The sequence below is a fragment of the Falco biarmicus genome, chromosome 7, assembly GCF_023638135.1.
Source record: "Falco biarmicus isolate bFalBia1 chromosome 7, bFalBia1.pri, whole genome shotgun sequence".
In the NCBI taxonomy this organism is placed as follows: domain Eukaryota; kingdom Metazoa; phylum Chordata; class Aves; order Falconiformes; family Falconidae; genus Falco; species Falco biarmicus.
Genome location: NC_079294.1, coordinates 8,569,623 through 8,587,279, shown reverse-complemented (window position 1 = coordinate 8,587,279; position 17,657 = coordinate 8,569,623). Strand labels below are relative to the sequence as shown.

Sequence of the window (17,657 nt, the reverse complement as noted above, 5' to 3'; positions counted from 1 at the left end):
GAAAGGCAGCTCATGAGGGAACAAAGACCTAATGCAGGAGAACTGTGAGTCCCCGCACATGGGCTGCAGGATTTGGGGAGGGCTGCTCTTTCCAAAAGCTGCCGGGCTACAGCCAGTCTGCAGACCTGCAGCCTCAGGATGAGCCCACCCCCACACCAGGCCCAGCACCGCATGGGTGCAGTGCACAGGGAGCAGTGGGCACAGAGCGAGGCTGGGCAAGGAGCGCAGCCACAGCATGGTGAAGAGGGGCACAGGCTTCAGTGAGAACAGTGGGAAGTCTGTCACATCTCTGCTGGGCTGGCATTGACAAAATTAATTTGTTTGGCTTCGTGGCAGACCGGAATGAAGAGATGTGTGAAATCAGTGAGTCTCAGGAATCTGTCGGTGCCTCGCACCTCCGCAGAGAAGGCCACGCAAGGCTCTGACGCTGACCTAGAGGTTGAAAGTGGATGTTTTCTGACCATCTGCCCTCACCAGCCTTTCCCTTACAGTCAAAGCTGTACCTACTGACTGGTATGTATCCAGAATGGAGACCAAAGACACAACCCTGCCATGGTCCTGACAACCACATGTACTCTGGCAATTGATAAAGGTGGGAAAAGATGAATTTCCCTCAAAGAACTCTCGCTTTGATGTCAAGCACCTTCCTTCAACTGCTTTCTATACCCCATGGCTATTCCTTTGTTCCTTCTTCTCTCCCTTAGTCCTTAATAGCGAACACCACCAGCCCAGAACACTGCCCCGGCAGCAGCAGCAGCGAGCTGAAACCAGGGATGGGACTGAAGCCTCTTTGTGTGCTCCTGATGAAACGCCGCACAGCAGTTGCGGTCTGTGTACCATAGGCTTGCCACAGCTGTCCTAGACTTTTCTAGTGGCTCTTCTCTTATCTTCTGCCTCATGAACATTCCTCTGGCTAAACAAGCCTTGCACTCATTTTTGTAACAGTAGGACTTGTCCATAATTTAGGATGAGAACTTTTTGACTAGTTATAAATGGAAGGAAAATCAAAAACCATAAAAATGCAAGAACAAAAGACTGTTTTGTTAGAGGCCTCAGATTGAACTGGAAAATGGCTTTGATGAGAGGGGAATTTCTCTTGAGGTCAGACCATTGAATGCATATAACAACATGGAGAAATATGAGCTCTAAATATGGGGTTTGATGAAGGAATTCCAAATGACAGGTTTTTGTGGACATACAGCCACCAGCTGCACTGATTTGTATCACTGCAGCTGTGTCAACACACCCAATGGCCAAGATGGGAATGCTGGGATTCTTTCTGCTGGTTATAAGCCAAAATGTTCTGAGCTGCCCTAGCTCTGCTGGCAGTATCACCTGCATGCTTCAATTAAGATTAAAAAAAAAAAAATTAAAATGTTTTCGCCTGATGTCAAGAATTCTCAATTACACCAAGAAAGGTTTAGTCACATTGCAGACTGGTGAGAAGCTGCAGCAAGTCACTGGATGCCAAATGGAAAAGCAAGGAGATATATTAGCTCTTGGAGGTCTAGGATAAAGGGTAGGGGAGAACAAGGGGATGATAATCCTTCAAGAGGAAAACCCTGCTGTTGTTGCATAGTGTTATTTAGCTTTATTAAGTTACTGAATTTATTTGGAAGAAGAGGAAGGAATGCAGCACTCCTTGATATACTTTTTCTCTGTAGATGCTGAGGTGGCCTTTGCAGGCATGATGGGCACAGAGCTGTACTTGGAAGCATGCAGGCCGGTGGAGGTGGTGCCTGTCACACACTTTATTCAGAACTTGGCCAACCCTTATCTAAACCTGAACCACCACGGTCTAGGACCATGTCAAAGCCATTGCTATTGCTCTGGTGGTGAGTAGCCAGTAAGAGTGGGGCACTCTTCTCAAGAACAATAGGCATTTTAGGTCTCTCTCAGGCCTGGATGCTGTCACTGAGCACAAAGTATGGGAGAAAAAGCCATGCATCTTCCCCACGGGAGCTCTGAGCATCCCTCATGTTTCTAATGCCCTGCACAGGAAAGTCTTGTGTGGCAACTGGTGGCCTTTGCTGGAGTTACTCTCAAGAGCAAACTGATGCTCTTCAATGGGACAAAAGTGCTCCTGACCCCTACAGGGCCAGAGGTAGGGCTGGAGGGATTGGTATCCCCCTCTCTGGGTTCTGCATAGAGATGTGCTACACTCATAAATGGACAGGCCCAAGATGCCTGAATTGGAGCTTGAATCCAAGCCTGGGTCTCCAGGCTAGCAGAAAGCAACGGAAGGTCCTACCCACTCAAAACCTCCCCCAAAAAAATCTCTTTTGCGTGCCAATTCCCATTGCCATGGCTCTGTCACATCCCCTGATCACTGCCCTGCTCAGAAGCTGCAATGTGTTCTGAGGTTTGGAAGAACTATCCAGTGTCTGGTGAACTGAGGAAACTATCCCTTTCATTAACTTTTCAGCAATATTTTGTGTGCCTTTGTTTACCTTTGTGTCTTCCCAGTCCAATGCAGCTGTCATCCATCTAGAATTGGAAGACAACTGCATTCTGGCAGAAGGAGCCATAATGCATAGCAGAGATGCTATGACAGAATTCCTCCCTTCAAGAACTGGTACCCAACCTGACGTAGTTTGTAGCCAAAATTATTGCTCACTGAGTTCAACCATCTGAAGGAAAACCAATTCATTCCATTACATTTTTAACCAAATAACCTTTGTTCCCATGTAAAAACATTCACATTCTGAAAGTCATGATACTTTATGCTGCTCTTCTTTTTAAAAGTACAAGCTTCTGAAGAGCAGAAATGTGCATGTGATGGAAGTCTGGTGAGTCTGGAACTGTTCCTTTCATTAGCAGATGTGACAATAATTACCATAACTAAGTCTTTCTAGTTCGTGCTTAGCCAACAGAAAAATGTTTTGTTCATGAACTTTCATTCTCCAATATGTCATGGGGAAACTTTTCTAAATAGTTTAAGGGAATAATGCAAAACCTTCAGATATGAACTGGTAGGAATGTTCCTTCAATCTGAAACTGGGGTATAGAAAATGCATTTTGATAGTCCATGGTATTTGTGTTATATTGAAAGAGAAGACTCTTGGCCAAATGCCTCTTGGTTCACTGAAGACAAAGACCCATGTGAAACTGATGGCTCTAGGGCTTTGTTCCTGTTAGGAAGGATACAGGATTAAACACACCTATAACTCATATGTTAATTGCTGTCTGGCTGACATTTCTCATGTTGCTTGTCTTGCATTATTCCCTTGATATCTTGGGCATTAAGAAGAAAATAAAGCCGATTCATTCTTTGGACACGTCCTTCTTATCTTCCCTTCTTTCCTTCCAGAACATTTCCAGTAACCAGCTAGGCACAGCAGGAGCTGAAGCCATTGCCAGGTTGCTTTTGGATAACGTGTCCTATCTCACACTCTTCAGCTCTCAGGGGGGCTGTGTGCACCCGAACAGTGATGGCAATGGAAGCGAAATAACATGTGCTTCATTCCAGTCTCTCATCCTGAGAATATTAGTCAGACTATGGGCAAAATCAGTCTCCCAGCTATGTCTCTGTCAGGAACCCAGAGTAACAGTGGAAATCTAGATTTATAGTGATGTGATTAAATATTTGGCTGGCTCAACCTTCAGCACCTCTGAAAACAAGTCCCTCATGAGAAATGTAGATAATTGCTGGAGTGTGTCCCACATCCTGGGGTAAAGTGGAGTAGTGACTTATTTCTGTATTGGGTCTGAGGGGGAGTTAATTTTCCCCACAGCAGCCCTCATAGCGCTGTGCTTTGTATCACTAGCTAGAAAGTGCTTCAGCTACTGCTGAGCAGCGCTGGCACAGCACCGCGGCCACCCCTCTGACATTGCCCATCACCAGCAGGCTGGGGGTGGGCAAGCTCTTGGGAGGGGACACAGCCAGGACAGCTGGCCCAAAGTGACCCAAGGGATATTCCATACCATGTGACGTCTGCTCAGCAATAAAAGCTAAAAGAAAGGAGGAGGTGGGGTGCATTTGTTATTATGACATTTGCCTTCCAGAGCAAGCACTACAGGTCCTGAAAACCCACTTCCCGAAAGTGGCTGGACATCACCTGCTGATGGGAAGCAGAGAATAAATCTTTGCTTTCCCTTGCTTCTGTGGGTGGCCTTTGCTTTTGCTTTATTAAACTGCTTTTTTCTTGACCCACAAGTGTTTTTTCTATCTTATGTTCTCCCCCTGCGTTCTGCTGAGGAGGGGAGTGATAGACTGGCTTGGTGGGCACCTGACATCCAACCGAGTTCAACCCACCACAACTTACTGCCAGATGTGGGCCATGATTAACTGGAGGGTTTGCCTGAAAGCACAGCTTCCTGCAGACTGCAGCACAGCACCAAGGGAGACATCAGAGCACTGTTAATGTACTTTTCTTCCCCAGGAAACAAATTTGGAGAAGAGATCATACCATATTTTGCTGAGGCATTAATGGTGACTTTTACCTGAAATCCAAGGTCATTTGCAGCCCTGGCTGTGTAACAGACTCTCCTCATCTTGAAGCTGCTACTCACTTGGTATGATCTCACTTGGCAACGCCCATAGATTTCCTGGCATAATTCTGCTAAGTGCCTCTCGCTTACTTCAGAAATGAGAAAGGCTGGGAGGACACACAGCAGGATGGACTACATTAACATTTTCTCAGGTCAGCTCTGTGAGTTTGGCTGAGAAGCAACTTTCAGAACTGTGTAACAGAACAACATCTGGGTGACAAACAATTTTTAAGAAGTGTAAGTAATCCAACTTCATATTATTTTGCCACCGTCCAGTAAAAATAAAGACACTTGACTTCTCTGGTTAGTTCCTGTCTCAAAGCCTCTGCATCAGTTGGCACCACCAGAAGCTGCCCTGAAGCAAGGCCTTGACCTGATATCAGAAAGTGCTCTTGGCCAGGGTACAATGGTGGGAGTGAAACAGGGGCAGGAACAGAATTGCAGGGTGTGTTGTAGGCCAGACGTGAGCTGCGTGAGGGAAGTTTGCACAACACAAAGTCTCATTGCTTTTGCTGTTTTGGGAAGATTATCACTGTGATGTTACATGCCTGACAAAGCTTTGTTTTGGAACATGCAGTGCTGTGATTTCCATGCTGATGACCTCCCACATACTGAAGATTTCGGTCTGATACCCCTCTGTTTCATCCTCATGTGGAGGCGTTGGCGTGGCATCTGGTTGCAGCTGGCTGGAAGATCTCATTGTCTCTGCACATTTGTCTTCTGCAGGGCAATTACCAAGTGAAGGAGCTGGACCTCAGCCACAATGAGTTCTCTGAGAAGGGAGGGCAGCTCCTGGGACAGAGGCTTGGTAACATTACTTCCTGCAAAGCCAGACATACAGGCAGCGGGGGACTTGATGGTGTCAGCACAGTGAACACGTATTTCCTTCTCCAGCAAAAAAAACCCATGACCAGGTGTGTAGTACAAAAGACATGGTGCCCAGATTTAGACCTTTCTGCCTGGTCCACAAGCTCAGCATCATCCTCACAGGTGACTCTAGCAACTGCGACCAATGTACCGAAACAAACGCAGGACGAGAAACCACACTAACAGAGCAGTCTATGTCAGAGAGAAGGGAGCTGACAGAGGCCCCTCAGGGAGTATAAAGCAGAAAACTGCACTTTACTAAAATCTATGGTGTTTGTTTTAAGCTTTTGATTACAAAGTTCAGGAGTGACATCAATTTTTCTTAAGTAGCCCAAACCCTAATGGTTTGAGTCATTGCACGGCAAGCAGCAAGACAAACAGATTAGGAAGAAATAGAATTAGGCTGCCCAGTTCATCTCTTCAGGCAAAGTGAGATCCACAGTGTGCTAGTAGCCCTGGAGAGGTAAAGCAAACAAAACAGTTAGTCTTTCAGTAATCTCAGGTACTATTAGTGCACTGGGAAAGATGTGCATGAATATCTGATGGCTCTTCTTCCCTCAGTATGTCCAACACACCTGCTACCAAAATGGCCACAAGTGTGTGCTGTGAGCATCCAGGGCTCCTTGAGCACTTCGTTAACACAATGCTTTAAGTTTAATTACCACTTTCCTTCTCCTGGTTCAGTATTGCTACTGATATGTATCCCTAATCACAGTCTGTGTCTTTAAAAGATGGATCAATTAAAAGTGTACTGAGGACAAGACACTGTGCCCCCTCCTTGGACAAGCCTGCAGGCAATGCAGAGATCAGTACTAAAACTTGTGACCCTCCTAGCCCAGAAAAATGCCTCTCCAAAATTAAAGGTCTTACAGCTCTTCTCTCCTTCCAGCTCACTTGAAGCAGGAGCAGTAGAGATTTCTGCAGAATCTGTTACTTTCCTGTTTTGTTTCTGAAAGGAATATTTTTAAGTCAGCTAAACTCGCCATCTGCCTCCACCCAACCTTCCATCCATGGAAAATCTGGATGAGAAATTCTCTCTGAGAATGAGAAGCAAGTGTTGGCAGCAAGTCCCACCCCTTCCAGTGTTGCAGTAGACACAAATGAATTCACACATACCCTGATCCAAGTAGAACTTACACTGTGAGGTGTGCTATGCATGTGAATTGGCACTGGCACATATACAGCTGGGCACAGCTACTGTATGAGGCTGAATCTTCTGCTCTCCTCTGTTGATCAAACATACGCAGAGTGAGTCGATATTTTAGATGTGGCAAGGAGAATCCAGCCATTTTTCACAGTGAGCAAAACAGTGTCTATTAATATAAGAAATCCTCTCTCTCTCTACTTTCCTCCTTCACAACGTATTCTTTGATTAAGCCAGAAAAAAAACCTGTATTCCCTTTCTGCTTGCAATCAACAGCTCATTCTCTGTTCTTTGGGTGCTGTGGACCGCAAAGACTGTAGGTACACGTTCCTCGTACTGCAATCAATGAAGGCTGTAGCTAAAACCCCACCAAACTTTCTCTTAGTCCCTAAGTGGGTCAGCAGCTGTGTCCAGACCACTCTTCAGGAGCTAAATCCCAGTTTATCTGTCCTAGCCAGCAACACTGGAGATTCTGGACCTGAGCTGGAACCACCTGAGGAGGAAGGGCACTGGGCACAGGCCCCAGGGTAGGAACATCCCTGTTTCGTGATACTCTTCACAGTGATTATTACCACGAGTTGGTTGAAACACTGGTTGGGAACTCACATCCCTGAGGTCTGAGCAGGATTCTGTATCTCTAGCAAGGCTCATCCCACTGACAGTGGCAGTCAGTGCCAGGACAAAGACTAAATCAGTGAGCAGGTCTGGTGACTTACATGGATGGAGAGACCCTGGTGACATTGCAGAGATGTTGGATCCATTGGGGCTGCCTGGGTGTGACTTGGGGGATGCTCCAGGCTCAGCCAGGCAAGAAAGGGTAGAGTGGTACAGAAGATGGGCATGCGGTAGCTAAGATCCCTCTTTTCTCTCTGACAGGCAATGGTGCACTGAAAATACTCAACCTTTCTTGGAATGGGATTGGCAACAAGAGAGCACTGGCTGTAGGAGAAGCTCTCAAACTCAATAACGTGCTGGTTCACCTGGACATCAGCAACAACCAGATCAACAACAAGGGAGCCAAGAAGCTCTGCAGGGGCCTTGAAGTCGATGGAAAACTCAGAATCCTGAAGGTAAAACAAAACAGGCAGGGCTGGAGGAATAAAACAGAGCAAGCAGAAAGATCTGTGTCAGGAGGAACAGAAGGCAAGAGGTGAGCTGCCTCAGCTAGAACTGAAGGGAATGAGTATCGCTCTGGGTTGATGGTGAGCTGAGCAGAAGGAAATTCTATCCTGTGGGTTTCTTCAGGGCAACTAAATTGCACTGTGTTCCCTCAGAAAATCACCCAGGAACTGGCTTGACGTAACCCCACACCCATTATCACCCCAGAGGGATTGATTCCTGCCATGTCTAGTCACAGTCAAGTGAGAACCTAGGCATTCAACACGTCCAGCAGAGAACCTAGGCATTCAACAGGTCTGCATATACACATACAATGTAGTTGTGAAGGTACATATGTACACATAACATACATTTCAACTTAAGGCAAAGGTTCACACTGAAGTTTGCAGGTAGGCAAGTGTGCCTTTCTCAGCATGTTAATGATTTGCTAAAAAATTTATTCAAACTCAGAATACACTCATTGCCATGTCAGGGCAATGCCACAGCACTACCTACAGAAGAGGAGTATTATCAAGTCCTGGAAAAAGAAAGCCAAAACTGCCTTCTAGTAAGCTAGGGATCCTGGAAAGGGCAAAACTGAACAAGCAGCCAAGCTGGCTTCAGAGGTTAGGGTTGAGAGCTAGCATGGCTTCTCAATCCAGGATCGTTGTCTAGGAATTCAGCTCAGGAAAGTCAGCTTGCTTGTGAGCTGCATTCTCAGTTAGATCTGACATCACCACCCTGAAAACCTGCATATGGCAGTATAGTGGATGAGGGGCATTTTTATGTCCATGTAGGCCTGTCCTTGGAAATCACCACAACCACACCAGTCTTTGGGACTGCTGTTTCAGGTGGTGTAAATAAATGCGTCTGTTTGCCTTGCTCTTAACCTGGCTTGAGGTATGGTCACTAGCTCACACCAAAGCTTTCCTCTTTCTGTGTAGCTGCACAGATTGTCTCAGGAGCTGATAACACAAAGGACTTAAAGGATGACATGTCTTCTGCTGACCAATGTTAACCAAGGAAGTTTTCTTTCAGGTAATGGGAGTGGGAACTGCACATGAAGTCCAAGGTGGGGGAGAGGCATTGTTCACACACTAAAAGATGCACATGGCAACGCCAACCCCGCAGGTAGCTAGACCTTGTATGCCAGAGGCAGCCAGTCAGCCTAAGCTCTGATCTGCTGTGCTGCCAAGAGGAGCCAAGAGTATGGGAAAAGTCTGGAGGGGCGTACCACCATCCAGAGGGACCCTACTAGCAAGCACACGTTCAACACATTCAAATACAGCCCATTGCCTCAGCCTCTCCCCATCACATGGCTGAACATTATCCACATCACATACTCCTGCGTGACCTGATACATGGAATTTCACACAAGGACACAGAGAGAAGCTGAGAAGGCAACTCCACTGGGAAGTTGCATTGCAGAGACTTGTGGGACAGAGACAAGAGGTGGTGAGATAACAGACAAACTGATCGAAAGGAACCACAGTTATTTTACAGCCCTGCTGAAGAAGGAAGAAAGGGTCATCCCTGAGGTTACAGCATACCTTCTGTCACGCATGAAATCCTCATTCTCACCATCTCTGGATCTATGTCTCTTCTTCCACAGATGGCCAGTAATCCCCGACCATGGAAGGTGCCACTGCGCTAGTCACACCTGTCAGAAAGAACCCCAAATCCATGCTGGAGATCAACATCTCAGTAAGAGCTCATGTGCTGGAAAGCCTCCAGGACCATACACTACACACTTTTAGGAGCCGGCTGTATCACAGAGCTGCCCCCTTCCAAAGCGGTTTTGAGACTTGCTGTTTGTTTCATTTATGCACAGCTATTAATAAATAGAGGCTACTATTTGACAGCCCTTCTAGGAGCCATGTGGAAATTACAGGGCTTTGGTCTGGCTCTGGAAGAGGTGCCTGTAGTATCACCATGTTCCACTCCTTTCCATTTGACAATAGGAGAACAAGAATAAGGAGTGAATTCCCACTGGAGGATGAATTCTTTTCATCCCTTGAGCTGTGTCCCTCCAGGGTAGCCTAAGATGCTAGATACTGTGAAGTGCTTTGATACCCTGTCAGTATGTATGAGGAACAGAAGAAGATGGATGCTTCAAGGCATTGAAAGCAAAGTAATTTTATTTAAAAAACAGAAATGAAAACCAAAACCAACAACAACCAAACATTAAAGGGCTGGTTGTGAAAGGAAAAAAAAAATAACATCAAAGAGGCCAAATCTTAGTGTGCTATTCCGCAGCAAGTCAGAAGCATGACATGTATTGTTGTAACCTCATATGCTGCTTCTAAAATGGGAGACCCAGAAATACCTCTGAACTCCTGAGTGAGGGCAGGGGTGGCATTGCAGACCAATACCAGGGAGAGACCTGGGCACACATCAGTCCTCTCCTGGCCCTCCCATCCATGCACTGGTCCTTCATGGGAGCAGTTCCAGAACGTGTCAAGGGCCTCAGGGCCTTCCATCCACCTTTGGGAGTACCACAATTAAAGGAAAGAGCATTTGTACAAGGATTAGGTTTGGGACTTGGAACATAAATGATATGTTCACATTTGAAACAAGCTAAAAAACAGGTTTGTGGGCAGTTTTGGAGACTTGTGTAGTGTGTTGTGTCTAAGTTATGTCTGCATGTGTTTCTTTTCCTCTGGTTATCATATTAAAGAAACTAAAACAAAGCAGAATAAATAATATGAATCTATGGTCTTTCCTGAGAGAACCTAAGGCTTTCAACAGAGATCATCTGAAGAACAGGCGTTCCTCTAGGGCAGACAATTTTTTCCTGCATAAATTAAGATCAAAGAGAATTATTTGCCAAGTCTGCCAGGAGTCAGGCCTCATTCTGTAAAGGAAAACTAAAATGTGCTGTGTGGGGGTAAAGGACCTCATTACATGGTTCTGCTAGTTTTATTAGTAATAACCTAAACAAATCATAAACTTGGAAAGAGTAATGTATTTTAGCTAAATTTGGAGCAATTAAAGAAATTATTGAAACACATTCATTTAAAAGGAGGCACTCACTCAAGAAATTTTGAGGCAAGGAGTTAATTAATATTAAGAATCTTCAATCCAACCCAAATCTTGCTACGAATTTCTGCTTTTTAGCATTAACAGATGCTTTCTTCACCTCAGCCTTCAAAAAGTCTAAATTACCTGGCATTTCACAAGATAAATGGTCAATGGCATAAATTCACAATGACATTTCAGTATCCCAATCAAATGCTTGTAGGCAAACATCTAATCTGTCTGACAGACGTCATTCCACCTGTGATGTAGGGAGTCTTGCATTTCAAATCAAGAGTATTTGCAAATACACAGCTCCAAAGATCTTATGCTGTTCTTAAACCTTTAAGAAATTAGAGAACGTTTTAATCTTTTATAGGAAACTTAAGGGAAGACAAAACCAAAAGCCTCTTCTTCCCCTTTTCCCAATGACAAATGCTTATCTTGACTTTGAAAGAATGAGTAATTAGTGTGTCTGTAAGAGGAATTTGGAATAAGGATCATATCTAGAAACCTTTGCATGGATTTGACAGAACTAGCAAAGGCAAAACAATAGAAAGGCACATTTTTAACAACAATTTATTGCCTCTGACAACTATTTCTAAGCATGACTTTCCCTACATTCTTTTCATAATCTACTCTTTATAGGGTTTCAACTTGCAGGTACTATAAAACACTTTATAGAAGGCATAAACCAAAATAGCCGGCACATGCCCATCTTCATGATCACAGCACAAAAGAAAACGCTGTTGCTTTTCAGCTGTCCGTGTGTTGTTTTTCCGGACTGTGGACTGCCTGTGTCAAACATGCAGAAAGGCACAAAGTGGCTCCCCCCAGGTGCCGCCTGACCCCAGCATGGTTTCTTAGGCCAGACACAGGGCTTTGGCCACGCTGCTTCTGAGGCCGCACTGGTGGTCCACTGACTTTCTCATGGGGTCAAACCCAGGCTGGAAAGCCTTGGGGAGAGCTCTCCTGTGCTGTGTTCCCAGGGCTAGGACACTCTGCTAGTGTGCATAGTGCGAGGATGTCTGAATAACTTCTTCAGAGACTTACTCTGCAGCCATAAAACTTGGTGCTGAATGAAAGCTGGTAAACTCAGCCAGATCCAGACTCATTCAAGACTGTCTTCAAGTAGTAACAGTCAAGAGCTCACTTCACAGTAGGCTATAAGCTTCTAGATGGATCTTAAGAGCAGTGGATCTTTAGCTTCTAAAAAAAAGCTCTAAGAATGCATTGGGAGACTTTGTAAACAAACTTTGGGGAAAAATATGGTGCTTGATGCCGCAGGACCCTCCCACAATGACAGAAAACAGCAGCTTTCATTAATTTCTGGAACTGTCTTGAAACTTCCAACAATTAAGTACATAACTGACATAAAACATGAACAATACCCCTGTCATGGTTATGAACGAAATCATAATCATATTTTCAAGAGATCAGTCAAGGCACAGGCATAATTTGTCATAACTTATTTAGAAGTTTTTTAGAATACTTTTATTAGAACTTATATTTGGAATATAATTTAGAAGAACAAATTACAATGACATCAATACTACTTGCCTTGATAGCTTGCTGTCTAATGTCCCCAAACCCTAAATCAGGACACTGTTGGTGCCCGTTCTGTAAATGCTAACACAGAAAATTCAGAGTGTGAGCTCTGAAATGCTGCTCTGTCACTACCTGGTTTGAAATTCTTAAAAAACAAATGCCAAGTCCTGTACCGCTGACTGGAGCTTCCTATTAGGGTTACACAATGGAACAGAACTTTTCCAAAAGTTCTTTTTATCTGGAGACACCCAGACCCATCCCAGATTGGTGCATCTTTCTTTGGTGGGCTATAAAGCTACACTACTGGAGATACTAATTCTTTTAGGCCTTGGATGATTTTTGTATTTATTTTTTTTCATTTTTTTCAGAACTCTGTGGCACATTTTGGCCATTAACTGTTCAACTTGCAGTGTGCATCTTAACCAAATGGAGAGGAGACCCATCTAGAACTGTCTCAGCGATGAGCATGGATCGCTTGAATCACCTAATATAAGAGGTCCTTGGTGCAGACATTTACCTGATGAACACCTACTTTGAATTAAGCTAATTTCTATATAAATTCACAGAGCCTTTTCTGTCTCAGACATGGGAAAAGAGAAAGAAGCTTATTTAGGGTCAGGCCTCCATAGGATTCCTGAAAGTGAAGAGCCGAGATAGGAGAAGGCACCACCCTTCGGAGGGAATGATTAATGACTTTAGGTGGATTTGTGAATACAGACAAGTCTTTGTTGTTATTTGGGTGTCCACGCTGACTGCACTTTCCTTCCTCCTATGTACCAGAATGTGTTGGTGAATGAAGCTTTCATCAAGTTGCTGGATTTGGTGTGTTAAATGAGTCCTGAACTAGGTGTCATCTATAGTGAGGTTGAAAGCTATATCACCAAGATCCCCAAGAAGCATCCAAATCCCGTGAAAGTAATTCAGGTGAGCTACTGAATTTGGGTCCATAGCTACCCTGTACACAGTACATCTGCTCCAAGCACTTGGAAGGATGGAGGTTGGAAAGGGGTAAGCTTTCTTCCAAGAGGGAAATTCAGCCAAGTTCCTTCAGGAAAGTATATTCACAAAGACTGTCACAATGTTTGCATACCTCAGTCCGTGCAGACTGACTAAGCAAATCCTTTGATTTTCAGAAGAAGCTAATGCCTTGGGATCTGAGAGCACGGGGTGGGAGGGAATAGAATCTGAATAGATGTTTGCTCACCGTGTAAAACAAACATTGATTTCAGGTGTGATCCAAACAAGTGTCCATCCTCATCCCAAGCCCACAACTATATCTAGCTTTCATAGACCCCTTCACTGCCGGTTATGCTTTAGCATCGAAATTAATGTGCTTCGTAAAAGCAGGATATGGTAGTACAAGCAACTACTGTCCCACAAAGAAACTATTTAGCTTTTCAAGGTCTGCAATGTTTCTGGAGAGCAGCAGATGGTGCTGTCCTCCTTGCTGGAAGGCAAAGCGAGCACTTGAGCATTGCTGAGTTAAATAACCCTTTTGCACTAACAGCTTCACTGTGTTTCTTAGCTGCTGTGCACATTTTCAGCTAATTGAGTGAGACTTTACTGTAGATAGGGATTCAGGTGAACTTAAGCAAAAGCTTGGCCTGTTAGTTCACTTCAAATAGTGCTGCTGTGCTTCACAGCTAGCAATGCTCACGCTGGCATGCTCTGCAGTTTGTACCAGCCATTATGATACTCAGATGTGTCCTCATTTAAACAGACAGGAATTCAGAGAAGAGCAACTAAGGTGATGAGAGATCTGGGGGAGAGGACTGCCTCTGGATTAGACAGCCTAGCCAAGCAGTGGCTGCTGGGATGGGGGCCAAATAACCATATGCAATTATCAGAAGAAAGAGTTTTAGTACTGAGTCTCATTTCAAGGTAGGGGGAGAAAGAGGTATAACTGAGAAGAATGGGAATGACCTGAACAAAAGGATTTTGTTCTGACAATAGGGTGGCTGCACAAGGAGTAAAAGACTCACATATATCAGTGATGGGTTGAGTAAAGGCAAGGTGACAGATGGAAGAATAAAGGGAGATCTGGACACAGGTTTCAGTGGCTGTTTCGTGGTTATGCCCATGTTTTATTTCTGCTTCTCTGAGAACTATTTGAAAGAGCACAACCTATGACTCTGGGACTTTTTTAGAAATATTGACAAGGATGGGAACATGAAGATCCCTGTGGCAGCCTTCTGAAAAGCCGTGATGCAGGTGGTCCTCTGAAAGCATGGCCAGGATACTCTTCTGGCAGGGTGCTGCTCTAGGGAAACTTCTCTGGGGCAGCACAGCCATCAGTGAGCCTTGCAGGTGACATTGTTCAGGCTAAAAGGCTAAATTCACCCATTGCAAAAGTTGAGCCCTGAATAAGGCCAACAGAAATGCTATGGCATCCAATAAATACTGCAGATGCTGTCAGTGACAATGGATCAAATTTAGAATATCAGAGGTCTGCTGTTTGTATAGGTTATTCAGGATCTTTATCAATACTTATATCTTATTGCTACAGGAAAGTGGAAAAAAAAGGCATTTAAACCCTTGCCTTTACACACTGAGTTGCCAGTTCTTTTCCTGCCAAAACCACCATGGTGCTTGGGACCAGTAGCAATGGTCAGCCAGCCACGATGCTCTCTTACCAAAAATGCAAAAAAAAATACCTTTAATCCTGAAAGAGTGGAATTACCTCACCACCATCACTCTGGATATTTTCCATCCCTTCCTCAATGCACCAGGCCAACTGCTCACCTATTAAAAGGTGGCCAGGCCTCGGTTTGATATGGAGGATTTTTCTGCTTAAAGGTACCGGGGTTTACTAGCATTTCTCTTCTCCTTTTAGCAACCAAGCACCCCACCGAACTGAGTCCAAATTGGGGAGCTAGTGCACAAGCTAGACTGGAATCAGAGAGAGATTGTGGACTATAGGCAAGCAACTCCACACTGGGCTTACTCCTGGCTTGTCTTTCTCTTTTTGATTTGGCTCAACACCAAATAAACATAACCTTTTTCACCTTAGGAGGTGAAGGGACATATGTTTTCGGCCAGTCAACTACCCGAGTAAAAGGTAGATGAAAAAAACACCTTTATGCTTACAAGCTCTGTTGGGTCAAACTAGAAATCAGACTTATCTTTCTATTTGGTAAACTTGCTGTGAGAGTGCAGGGATCTCAAAGCTGAATGGCATTTTCATTCATTCTCATAAGCCTGTCTGAAAAGCATCAGCTCAACACTGTCCTCCCTCTGAAGCCAGGGTAAGATTTGCAAAGACAGCGTATCTGTGCCTTCAGACCTTTTCCTCCATCCTCAGGGACTCTTGTTTTTTTTCCTTCTCTCTGATCCTTCTTCTTAGGAGACCTAGTTTTCCCTGGAAACCCGCCTTCAAACTACAGAACTTTTCATTCTCTTGAAAGTGCCTCTTCCGTAGTGCCTGTAGCAATCATGTCCAAGTTCTGAGAGCCTGAGCAGTCAGCAGCAAACTCCTTGGAGGTTGTCAGTCGCTGCAGGCTAAACCGCTTGTCATTGGACCCAAAATTCCCTCTAGATTTTCAGTCAGTTCTGACATGTGACTCATCAGCTGAAAGACCTATTAATCATGCCCAAATATTCCCATCCCTCAGCACATACTGATGGGTTTAAATATATGCTGTAGTCTAGTTTTAAGGCTAGAAGCAATGGGTCAGTTTTGCAAATCTCTTCCCCTCTTAGTCTCCTAATGTTTTCAAAGAGAAGCGAGTTACTTTGTTAGGTCAGGTCTTTATTCCTTCACATACATCACTGCCACACTAAAAGCATCCACGCTTAGACACTAGGTGGGCCTTAGCCTGGTTAATCTTGAATCAGAGGTTACATGGGGTCCCCAAGTACTTTAAGCGCAAATTACGGAGCTGTGGGTAAGTAGTAAGCAGATTAGGAACTGTTGAAACCCAATGGCTGGCAAAGACTCCATTTGGTGACATTCATGTGGCTGAGTTGATAATGTGGGGAAAAATAAAGATGTCTACTCCTTATCTAGCTTCTTAATGCATTTTAGCACTGTAGCATATGTGGTGGTGGTAATATTCACCTTGTAGACAAGGGTCAGAAGGGTCATGACTCTTGCTGTCTTTACTGTTCCTATCTCGGGCTGTTTCCTCAAGGCCCACTCAGCAGCTTTAAGATACCTGACAGGGAAGTTTCACTTTACTAGATTAATATTGGTTCACCTCCTTCTTTTCAATAAGTCACTTAAAAAATCAGAAGCCAGTACAGAAGCCTGTGGAAGTGGAAATTGAGGAGGAAGAGAAGGAAGAACTGTAAGAATGAAGCAAGGAGGCAGGTCAGACAGCTCAGAGTGGCCCTGGGCTTGGGAAGGCCCAACACTGGGAAGCTCTGATAGTCTAAGTTATTGAATGTAGAAATAAAGTTGGTTTGCCACTACACAGCATGTCCTACACAGTCTGGCCCTTTTGGTTAAGGAAAGATTGCTCCTTTAGACCCGGTTACCAAATCTGTCTTGCTCTGTATGCCGACAATACTGAACTTCTTTGCAAAGATGGAGACAAAAAGTGGGAACTGGTAAACTAAGACACTCATATATTGTTATTATTCCCTTTTGAGGGAGAGCACATGGACAAAGACTGAAGCAAGTGCCCTGCAGACACCCCCTATCAGACTTAGTATTTCTGACACAAAGATCTTTGCAGGAGGAGAAGAATTAAATTCATGAGAAACTACAGCTCATGTTGCTTAAAAAGTTATGGGTAAAAGGAATTTTATTTAATATCTCCATGGGAAAAAATATGCTAGAAGGATAGAAGCCATAACAGAATTCAAACAGCTTAGATACTGAACTTCTTTTTTAAAACCAGCATTAAAAGAAAATAATATTTCAACAACTCTTAAGAAGGAATGAAAGCCTTGCATATATTAATATTTACAAATAAACAGAATTTAGAAAATGTAAACATGTACAGATGAGCAGATCCACAGGAAGTATATTTTGCCACGTGAGCAGCTGTCAATATAGACTATACACCAAGAACCTTGGAGAACTGGGAAATGTTGGCCACTTTGGGAAGACCAGCCTTCAGTGGAAAGGAAAAGAAGCAGCTAGTTACCATCTAGTAAGTCTCTCCCAGCAGAATTCCCACATGGGGAAAAAAACTTTGAATTCGAGTTCAGGTGCCTCCAGTGCCTCACCAGAAGTCAACATGATGACTGTTGACGCGATGGCATTGGTATGACTGTTCAGTAGTCATCTTCAGTAGGCTTTAACTCATTACCCCAGCAGGTCCATGTCCTGTGATGCCTGTGACTCTTCCAGAATTTACTTGTGATTGCAGTCAGTGCCCCCTTCACCTATGGAATATGTGGGTTTTGAGATGAAGAATCAGAGCAGCAGAAAGTATTTGAGATGTTTGGTAGTTTGCACATGTGAGAGTATAACACTGTGGGATTTTCTGTTCTTTTCCTAATCATTCCTAAAATGTAATTTACCTTTTCCTGACTGTTCCTAAGCACT

At 44.2% G+C, this 17,657-nt stretch overlaps 1 protein-coding gene across 1 annotated transcript; it reads left to right on the top strand.

The window, feature by feature from the left end:
• The first annotated feature begins 31 nt into the window (after positions 1-31).
• Positions 32-16,453, top strand: LRRC74A (leucine rich repeat containing 74A). Its single transcript, XM_056345891.1, is given in 17 exon segments — positions 32-44; positions 337-380; positions 382-445; positions 1,665-1,806; positions 1,808-1,835; positions 2,467-2,529; positions 2,531-2,575; positions 3,311-3,413; positions 4,383-4,432; positions 5,218-5,299; positions 6,961-7,029; positions 7,379-7,585; positions 9,225-9,304; positions 12,944-13,087; positions 14,267-14,374; positions 14,997-15,082; positions 16,378-16,453. Coding segments are annotated over 17 exon segments (1,404 nt in total).
• Positions 16,454-17,657: the final 1,204 nt, after the last annotated feature.